General features: G+C 44.3%; 1 protein-coding gene across 1 annotated transcript; it reads left to right on the top strand.

Annotated features, from left to right (window-relative positions):
* spata6 (spermatogenesis associated 6) lies at window positions 1–10,487 on the top strand. The gene is made up of 13 exons (XM_023821402.2): window positions 1–168; window positions 663–800; window positions 1,135–1,183; window positions 1,278–1,319; window positions 1,434–1,558; window positions 1,681–1,761; window positions 3,767–4,027; window positions 4,815–4,926; window positions 5,074–5,114; window positions 5,436–5,599; window positions 8,180–8,279; window positions 9,137–9,294; window positions 10,123–10,487. The coding sequence occupies exons 1-13, from the start codon at window positions 76–78 to the stop codon at window positions 10,277–10,279; spliced, it is 1,521 nt and encodes a 506-aa protein (XP_023677170.2). The 5' UTR covers window positions 1–75; the 3' UTR covers window positions 10,280–10,487.
* Window positions 10,488–10,532: the final 45 nt, after the last annotated feature.

The following is a 10,532-nucleotide window of genomic DNA, read 5'->3' as shown; positions in this document are numbered from 1 at the left end:
GTTAACGGCGCGTGGCACATTTACGTCCTGTTCAGTTGCGGCGTCCGTGGCCGCTATGGCGACCGAAGTTTGAACATGGGTGGGGTGTCTCCGCCGAAGAAGGCGCACTCTGTGTGCAAAATGTCGCGCAAAGTGCTCAAATGCACCGTGCATGTGGATATTCAGGTCGTAAGTATGGGTTGTTCCGTGCGTGTCGGTATCCTGAATCCTTATATATGGTGAAACTGGATGGAAAGGAAATAATTCTCTAACTGGATAGTTAACCGTGCTGCAAAGATGAATAATCAGACGATCCGCCTCTACTTAAAGTGGCACCATATAAGCTTTTGAACAACGAAACCCCGCATTAACCCAGGAAGTCTGCAGTCTCTAATGATGTCGCTCTGATCAGAACTGAAACTGAAAATCTTTAAAGCACTGCTTGATCGCTGAAGTTGGTGCAGTTATTCGCATGCGTCGCACACGGAAGCTGCAAAGCAAATTATAACGGAACACACTATAAATATACAAATATATAAATATATTGCCCTCGTTTAATACGAAACTATGCAATGAATTTGGACGATATTTACAACAACAGGGAAATCTTAAAGATACGTCCTTTCCATAATTAATATCGTATTTTAACTGAAACATTTTTATTATATTTTTGTTAATAACAGGTTACCTGCCCTGGGGTGGTGCTTCCCAACCATCAGGACATATACCTGAGTGTTTGTATAATAGGCCAATACCAGAAGACTCTTTGTTTGGCTCCTGTGTTTCCTCTGTTATTCCGTGAAAAAATGGTTTTTGAAAAGGTAGGATGAGCCAAGGATTCGGGGCTTTTTGAAAAATTAAGTTTTGAGGTCGTTTCTTCTTCAAACGGTTTCTTGCTTAGACATCCATTTTATTAGCATGCCTGTGACTCTCTTAATTTTGCTTTGCAGCATTGTGCCATACTAACGTGATATACATGAATCAGATTTAATAGGGTTAATTGTGATGAACTGTGTGACTTTTATGATATGTTTATTTTACATTGCACTGTTATTTTAATATTTTGTTAAAATATTTTAACATTACTTTCCCAGTTCCATAGTTAAAGAGCCAGCTGACTTGCTTGTTTTCTGGTTTGTAAATGTTCCCAAAAAGACATTTTCAGAGGCTGTTGACCCATGTGATATAGCTGATATTCTGGAACGTAAGTAGCTCCTATTTGATTTCAGTCCTTATCATGATCATTAAGGTGTGTCTTTACTACAGTAATGGCCAATTTCTCTGTTTATATTTTGCAGTGGACTCAACCTGCTTTGAGCTGATTCAGCTTGTTCCCCCAGGTCAGCTCCCTCATTCGTCACCTAACTCCTGGCATCTTCCACAGATTTGCCCTTTGTGATCCATACTCACATGTTTGTGATGGTGACCTTGCCTGTGTTAATTTCCTTCTGCAGAGGGTGAAATCTTGGCCACCCTTGAGATGAACACCAGGGCTTTCTTATATCCTGCCCCCACCCGATCTCCTGGGGGCTCTGGTCCAGGGAGAGAGATGCTTATGAAGAAATCAGCCTCCTTCCCTGTAGGTTCATGACTAACAGTATCACAGATTAACCTAGTTATCACTTTTCTTATTTACAGGGGGGTTTTGTAAAATATATCCACCCTGATTCCCTGTGAACTTTTAAAATTGCTTTTCCTTAGGGAATATCGCCTAGAGTGGAATTTACAACGAGCACCATTATGGAGGAATGTGATTTAAAAGCCAGGCGGTCTTCATACCCTGTAAGTGTTCAGCGTGTCTGCTCCCGATCGCACCTTTTGTCATCTTAAGCAAGTTAAATGACCTGTTTTCATTTAAGCGAGTTGAAGTTTATTGCATCTAATATGGGGGCACACACACACACACAGACACACACAAAGGAACTGATGGTAAAATTTGAAATTGTGACTATCGACCATCAAGTTAGAGCTTAAATAAGCTGAGAACAAAGTTACAGTGACCATTCCATAAGACACATGGACTGTCCTCTGCTTCACGGCTTGATTTCTGAAGTCACATCTGTGCAATAATTTTTAGTGTCTGGTCCGTTTTCATTATTTTTTTTTATTCAGTATCTTGACGGCAAAGATGTAATTTTTATATATGTGACTTTGGAGATACCTGGATAACAGAAGTGGCCATATTCACTCTATAGTTTTCTTATCTAACTTTTTCTAGTATTGAAAGATTCTATGTTCTTGTTATTTCCAGGTTCATCCCCCCCTTTCTTACATAATTACTTTTATAATTGTATTTTTCTTCAGCTAGGCTACCTCAATACACAGTGTGAAGTATGCTTTATTTCCAAAGAAGGAAGTTTACAAAAAAAAATTCAGCCCTGTTCATTGGACACCATTTCTGTTTACTTTCTCCTTTAACAAAAGCTGACAGAAAACAAAGCAAAACAAAGAAAGATGTTTTCTGTGCACCTAAATCTAAAAACAGCAGCGCATCTCGCACAGCCAGAAGACATGGTGTTACTATTTAAAATCATCTTGACCTTAAAAGAAAAACTATCAACTATTATCAAGTCGCCACTGCTCTATCCGACCCACAGCCTGGCTCTGGCTATAGGGGCCATATATTTAAAGGGGGATTATCGACAAAATGCCAGCTGTGCATAAAGGCCGGCTTCCCTGTAATGACTCGCGAGGAGATCCGCATTCTCAGAGTGATGGAGGTGAGCACCGCTGTCATGCTAGCGGCTGCCTGATCGATGCCCGAGAACATCATTAAACAGGCCGTGTGGAGAAAGGTGTGGAGGCCCCGTTACTTTCTATTAGGCCTTTGCATTAGCTAAATGGGCAGTTTTCTCCTCACCCCCCTGCTTTTCAGTCTCCCAGACAGCCCTCTCTGACTTGGCCATTGTTACCGCTGTTCAGTCCAGATCTCTGCCTGTCCTCCTTGCAAGCACACAAGTCCTGGCTTGACACGGCCCTTTATAAATAGGTTCTGTCCCAGTGATTTGCATGCATTTGAACGGGAATCGTTTGTTGTTTAATAAGCTACTCGGGGCCCCGGCTTTGTTGTTTCAAGGACACCCTGCTTTATCTACTATTACCAAGACCAGCCGACCCACTAATCACATCAGACAAGCCCAACTTGCAGCAGCAAATGGCTCCTTTGTGCTCCAACCTTAAGAGAACCAGGACAAAGAGGAATAAAAGCAAAAATGCTTAATTTCATTAAATCTCTCTTCTCAAAGCAATCTAAATCAGGATTTATTTATTCTGTTTTTAAAATGAGCTAATATGGCAGGATGTTCAAATTAGCATTTAAATTATCTTTATTTTTACAGCCATGTAATGGCATTATCACATTAGTCTGGACCCGGCCATCAAATGCAATTAACATTTTTTAAAAACTTATTTATCCGAACATCGCCTGCAGGAGAACAGTTATTGCAATACAGAATTATGTTAGCTGCTGTTAGAATTATTGAAGCCATTTGCCAACAAAGGTGATGTTGCCTTTGTTTAGGGGTACTTTTCCTGTCTACAATGAGCTTGTTTCAAGATTCTCAGAACTAAAAGAATTTCTACTTTATTTACAGCCAGTGTAAATCCTCAGTACTTCCCCAGAATACCACACTTGAGGACTGTTCCCACCGTTCACTGTGATAATGGAATCTTCCTGTGCTCACTGCGCTCATTCGGTGTCTGCTTGTTTTTGAATAGTTTTTTAGAGAGAGAGGATTTTCTTTCAGTTTAAGTTTTTATGTATTAAATGGCATGTATGCCTCTTCAGCCTTTTCAGCTGCGTTCAGAGAAACCCAGATCTATCCAAAGACCCAGGGGGGTCACTGACCTTGCGGCAAAGGGGACCCCTACGGCCCGTCCTATCTGCAGCTACGAAAGGCCCACAGTGGCCTCCCAGCTACGGGTTCTGTCCCCATACACCCACCGGCGCATGTGCCAGCTTTCTGAGGATGCCAGGCAGCGGCTCAGCCACCTCCAACTGGGACCCTTCAGGTTCAAGAAGGAGTCTGAAAACCAGGCCCCTTTTGTGGTAGGAGCCTCTGGCCATTTCGCTTGAATCATATTGTTCCAAGTGTGGTTCCTAGAGCACCTGCAGACCTGGCAGGCTCACATGTTCCTGGTCTGTCTCTTTGCAGCCATTTGGCAGTTTTTCTGTCTAAACTTGACCTCTCCATTGACTGCCTACAAGGTTCTTCCTCGACGTGTTTTTATGTTTACGTCTTGGTAAACATGTCGGTGATGTGCAGTGCCATGCCCTTGGCAGTTTCTTTGCATCCTTAAGCAACGGTTTTGATGGGGATTAATGTCAGGGCCTTAGATATTAAAACGGATGTATGGATTTGGTGGGGATGTCAGTATGGCTTTTCTTGCAATGTAGCCTTTAAAACAGCATTGTGCAGAATACATCCTGGAGCTACAATTAACCTTGGTAATTAAGAGTCAAACCATGATTAACAAATAGCTTCCTATTGAAGGGGCTTAGCCCACTGGATGCATTATTAATGTGTGTTTAAAGTCTGCACGCTTGTTTATGTGGAAGCGAATTGCTCTTCATTAATGAGAGCGATAATCATGCAATATAATTGAAGTGCCAAGAATTTAATTGAAGTTGATGTAACTCCAGCCTCCGCACACCTGGGCAAAGCTGACGTTTCACCGGCTTTGTCAAACTTCCTCCCTTTCAGCGTTTTGTGGTCTTTACTGGAAGCGATTAAACTTGAAATGAAAGACAAATATATGGCGCTAAATGAGGCCTGTGGTTTGTTTGCTGCCGTTAAGCTCCGCCGGCTCACCGGTGTCCTCCTGCCGGCCCGCAGGTTCCCCGCGTGCCCAACTCCTCCTTCCACGAGTCTTCATCTTGTCCACAGCCGTCTTACGAGGTGCCCCGTCACAGCTGGTCCGCAGCTTCTGCAGTCAATCACCTCGAAGGTGTGCATGTACGTCTTATTCTTCACGTGTCCTCTGAGGAACCGCTGTTTCGTCCGGTTGTGTCTTCCTGGCTCCTTTGGCTCAGTTGTCATCCAAGCCCATCTCGTCGTATGTTTATTGGTTTCTGTTTTTATTATTCCTTGGCAGATTCCTCGCTCCTTGGCAGCTACCGACCGAAGTTTGCGAGAGTAAGTGACATTTTGACAGAAACGTGTTATCAAAAGGTTGCGCTTCAATGGAACCTGAAAGGAGAGACACCTTAATACCCAACTATGCATATTACTTTTCCTGAAATGTATTTCTCAGAAGGAATGTGCCACATGAATGAAGCTCCCCAGCTCCTGAGGGCATGGAGAATAATTTTCACCCACTGTTGCCCAGCTCCGTAAAGCGGAAGCATCTTCCTGGGGGGGGGGGGCTCGCCTTCAGGGTCCTCATCTATGAATGGGGGGGTGTGAATGCGCTGTCCAGTTCCCCGCCTGAGCTGCATGGTCTCTAACTCCCCACAGGAGAGTAGGAGCTCTCCAAAGGCAGGCAGGTCCCCCGGGGAGGTGCCAGGAAAGAGGTGTCTCTGCCCACCTGCGGGGGCTTCCCTGGCGGCCCACTCCACCCCTGTGCCTGGCGTGACGGTTACCCAGAGTCCCCTGCTGAGCCGTAGCTCCCTACGTGAAAGGTAACATCCCGTCTTGTGCCCCATCCCTCGTGAATCCGCTGCACCCATGGTGTAGAAGTGTCCATGGTCATCATGATAACGATGATGTTCTGCTCCCTTAAATCCAAATTCCTTTTAAAAGTTTATCAAGCACGACTGTCACCTTATTTGGTCGTGAGTAAGTTATGAGGGGGTTGTAACAGTACAGACCTTTGATCAGTTACATTAAGTAATTGGGTTGATTAGCTGAATGCTAATGCTAAAAGGTACACTCACGATATAAAACCATCCAATTCTGTCTGGAATATTGCCTGCAGGTTGTCTGATGTCTGTGTTTTGTATAATAGTTTGTCACAACACAGGCTGAAAGCTGCCTCTTAGGGGACAGCGTGTACCTGTTGGTAAACAATGAAATTCATAAATATTCCCAGAGGTAGATTAAGAAAACATATAAAGGCAAAAAATAAACCCGAACAGAGAGATTGCTCTACGCATGGAAATAAAGGGAACCCGAATGGGACGGCCGGAGTGCTGGTACTCAGGTCTGGGTCACTGGGACGAGGCAAACACAACACGCCCAAGTTATACACACACTGGGACCAAGGGTCACGTAGACTAAATTAACCCCAGCCATGTCCAATGGTCACCTGACATTCCCTCCCCAGCCAGATGGTGACCTCTCCGCCCCCTTCTCTTATGTACGATTCATTATAGTCATTTTATAGAAGATGAAAATACCGTTGCGTATTACCCAATGCCCAAAGTAATTCACTCAAAGGAAAACAAAAATATCTGCTATATAAATCATCAGTGTAGACCTTCAGCATTGACTCTCATTAGTAAAAAGTCTAAGTGCAGTTTATTTTTGCAGCGCTATGTGGCATATGTAGGCCTGCTACCCTGGGGATTCCACAGGGACTGGCTTCCTGTAGGCTTCCCTCGCTCTCTGCCGTCGGCTTGCCAGGGCCCTCCTAGGGCTGCCTGGGTGCTCCGTAGGGCTTCGCGTGGTGGGGAGGGACACGCTCTGGCTTATTGTTAATGTGTCGATCAGCTGGACCACGGCACGGGGGCATCCTGCCGGACGGGGCACAGGCTAGAGCAGAATCATCAGCAAATGGCTATCGCCTCAGTCTACGTTCATCGTGGGCTTCAGTATAATCTGAGTCTGAGAGATAGTCACTATTTTAGGTTCTGCTTCTGGTTCTGGGCTCTCTGTGGTATTTCTGAAACCTGTTGAAGGTTTAGAGGGTAGGTTTTTTATCTTGAATTTATTTTCTATGTATTTAACATTAGCCCCCAGACACGGAAAGTATTTAAATTTGCCAGTATATTGAAAGGGTGGAGAAAAACTCTACATATGAATTTCCATTTAGGCTGTATTGACTGAATTTGAACCTTATCATCACAGCCAAAGGAGGTGCCCTGTCTGTCTAATCTTTATTCTCATCTTTGAAAGCAGGAAAATTCTTCTCCCCCTCAAATGACAAGATCTGATGTTGTGTCATGTTTGCTTATTGCTTAAGAGAAGGGGGACCTGTGGAAAACAAAGGGAGACGCTATTGATCGCGTCTTTTGCGAGACTGAGCACGCTTGACCCCGGCACTTTAATACACACGTGACCCTGCCATCGATCCCAGCAGGTGCCCGTGAACGCCACCGCGTGTTTGTTTGGTCGCGTTTCAGTTCATAGCAGGAATCAAAATCAATAGACAATTTTGAAATGAAAAGTAAATTGTGAGCGATCCGCTTTGCTCGATTGAGAATATGGTGGGTTCCTCGGTGCCAGAGATTAAAGGCGCCTCTGCAGAGTCCGGTGACCGGTAGAGAGGCACGTTTTTGGGGCTGCTCAATGCGAAGACAAACGGCAGGTGCTTAGCTGGCCGTCTGCCCCAATCCCTGCCTCCCGATTGCGCAGTTCCTCCTTCTCAGTCGTTTGCAGCAGCATGGCATGCTGCCCTGTGTAAAATTAAAGGCAAAACCCTCAACCATTTGCAGGAATGAACTCTTCTGTTTACCTTTGTTATGAAGGCGATTCCTATCAATGGTTGTCAGTCCTTTGGCATGTTGTTTAAATCAGGCTGCATGTCTGCCAGGACATATCCGCTTGACAGACACCTCCAAGTGGCTCTGTCATCACCCAAGAAAGCTTCACGTATTTCGAAGATCTTGAAGTTCCAGAGAAACTATTGAGAAGCAAACTATTTTCATTTACTCGTGTCTGTTTGAATAATTTCTTCATTAGCCACTTCATAACTAATAATACATGTTGAAGACCATTTTTATTCATACCTTTTTAATCCTAAGGGATGTTGACTGCTGACAAGCTGATACACAGCATGTGCGTTTGCCGACTTTATGCTTTACAGACTAATTTTTAGAGTTAGAGCACAGACTAGTGGCTGAAAGGTAGAACCTCCAGTTGTGGCTGGAGCTGCTATTGGATAAAAGCTGAGCCTCTCTTTCTCCACGCAGCATGTTCTGAGAGCATCACCAAATGTGGTTTGAGTGTGAGGTTCGCGCGGCACCACCGTGCTTCCCGACTCTCGCAGTGCTCTCTTTGACCCCATCTGGCCACTGAAGCTAACTGGGCTGGTCCCTCAGGTTCCGGAGCGGCCCGGCCAGCCCGGCCTGCTGGGATGAGATCCACAGACGCGTGCAGAGGCTTCTGAGGAACCATGCCGTCCCCAGCAAGCTGGGCTTTGTGAGTACTGCTCGATCTGCGGACTGTGGGGGTTGTGATGGGAATATGGGGGAACAGATACCATGGAGACCAGGGGAGGGAATGAGAAGGGGGGGAACGTGAAAAAGAGTGGGGGGGCACGGGCTCTGCCTGAAAGCCCTGTGAGGCTTTAGGCCCCAGACAGACATCCTGAGGAATGCAGTCGTCCCAGTAAGCAGCAGCGCCACCTCTGCTGGGCTGCATTAATGCAGCTGATAGCTGTGTCTCACTAATTACTGCAAAACCCGAAATCCAGCGCTGGCAGCGAGCGGCAGGCAGCTCGCTGCCATTAAGGGCTCATTTTCTCAGCACTAAGAGGAGGAATCGGCACGTGACGCCTCGAATGCAGGGCGTAAGCCCAGCTTAAAGGGGGACTGAATGCAATCCAGGCACACAATTAAAAGGCAGAACGACAAAGGGGATTATTTATGAAGCATTTCCATCATTCCTCTTTAGGAGCCTGGCTACCATTTTCGAGGATATTTAAAATGGTCTCATGTAAGATTTGTGTAATTTTACCGGTTTAATAACATTAAACTCTTGACTCAAAGGTTGTACACTGGGCCTTGTGTAATACAGTTTATTTTGTTATAAAAACATTAGGACAGAATTGCTGTTACTGTATGAAGTGTCTGCTTATTATCAGTTACTCTAATATACTCCAAGCATTCCCCGGGTTAACAACGCCCAACTTATTGGTCGGCTTGAGGTGCAGTACAGTACCCTATGCAGTTACTGCTATTATTGTATTATTATTGTTCCAACAAATTCAACTTAAAGACTATGCAGACTACCGATTCTTTGCAAAGTTATCAGTGTTGGGCCCCTGTCTCCCCCAGGATGAGGATGGTACAGAAGAGGATTCATCCCACCGCGACCCTCTGCGGTCATGTGATTTAGCTCACTGCACGCCTCAGCGGTCATGTGATACAGCCCATGGTGGCCCTCAGCGACCATGTAACACAGCCCAATGTGACAGCCACATCATTCAGGACAGGTAAATACCTCGCCTCTTAGCACTGATACCGTACTTCTGCAGATATGCCGAATGAGTTCTTGTTCTGCTTATCTAAATGGTCACTGTTTTCTTTGCCCTGACAAGAACTTTCAGTGCTGCGATTAGATTTAAATGCCATTTTGTGGTGTTTATACTTTATACTGTGCTTGTGCTCCTATTTCCATTAGGGAGATGTGGCTACAACTTGCTAATGGTCATTTTCATTTACAGAATGTTTCATTGCCTCCCTGCATTCCATTTTTTTCCCATATTCACTGCCTGCAAGTAGTAAAACTTTAAGAGCAGTTAAATTCCCCTTTCAGTGATAAAAACATGCCGCCTTTACCATCTTTTTAATATTCTATATAATCATTTAAATATACAGAAATACGAATACATATAACCTGTTTTTTTATATCTGATGCTTACACCGATGATCATTTTCCAAAATTCAAGTTGCTAAAACCTGAAATACAAAGTAATGCATCTTTAACACATTTTGCAGCATTTAGGAAGAAGTTGGAGACAATGTTTCTGTTTTGTAAACCAGAATTTGAGCTGCACAATTACTAAAGACATGCAGAAGAAAAAGAATTTTATCAAACATACCTTTTAAAAATATTTATGATTGCAGCTTTAAATGCAAAATGAAAACAGACAATGTAGGATCATAAGTTTTAAAAATTGTCATTAGAAAGCTCCATAACACTCTTAGGGCTAATGCTAAGGGCTCAATAAATCACCTCTTTATGTACTATGATACCCTACTCAACTGTTAAGTGCTGCATGGGTGGTGTGTTTTCACTTATATTTGCCTGTTTGTTCCAGCAAAGACATTCCCGGTGGTGCATCTGTCTACTTGAACAACGGCATCTGGTCCAATCGGGTGGCTCGGTTCACAGGGACATCCCACAGGGCGGCGTTTGAGAACAGCCTGAGTCAGATATACAAGGACCTCTACAGTGATGCTTCTGGTAGCGGTTAGGGGCAGAAGTGGCGGCCCAGCTGACTCAAACGAACACCCGAAGGACCATATGACCATCTCAGGATCTATAGAAAAAGCTCTGGAATGTTCTAAATGTTAACACAATGAACTTGCTATGTATTTTCATTTAATTTATACATTTTTGTATAGTACAGTCAAGGTTTTAAAATTGCATTAATGCCTTAAATAAATGCACATCCTGCCTGTAGCCTGGCTTTGATTTTCATTCTGTTCTCGTTTTGCTATTGTTCTG

Source organism: Paramormyrops kingsleyae, chromosome 15 (genome assembly GCF_048594095.1).
Source record: "Paramormyrops kingsleyae isolate MSU_618 chromosome 15, PKINGS_0.4, whole genome shotgun sequence".
Classification (NCBI taxonomy): domain Eukaryota; kingdom Metazoa; phylum Chordata; class Actinopteri; order Osteoglossiformes; family Mormyridae; genus Paramormyrops; species Paramormyrops kingsleyae.
The sequence above is the reverse complement of the archived record's forward strand: the minus strand, read 5'-3'. Positions and strand labels throughout refer to the sequence as shown.

Excerpts from the sequence above, each read along its gene's own strand:
- spata6 (XM_023821402.2), top strand. The coding sequence starts at position 76 with ATGGGTGGGGTGTCTCCGCCGAAGAAGGCGCACTCTGTGTGCAAAATG. Across the intron at positions 1,762-3,766 it reads CCAGGCGGTCTTCATACCCT|CCTTTTCAGCTGCGTTCAGA; the intron begins GTAAGTGTTCAG and ends ATGCCTCTTCAG. Across the intron at positions 5,115-5,435 it reads ACCGACCGAAGTTTGCGAGA|GAGAGTAGGAGCTCTCCAAA; the intron begins GTAAGTGACATT and ends AACTCCCCACAG.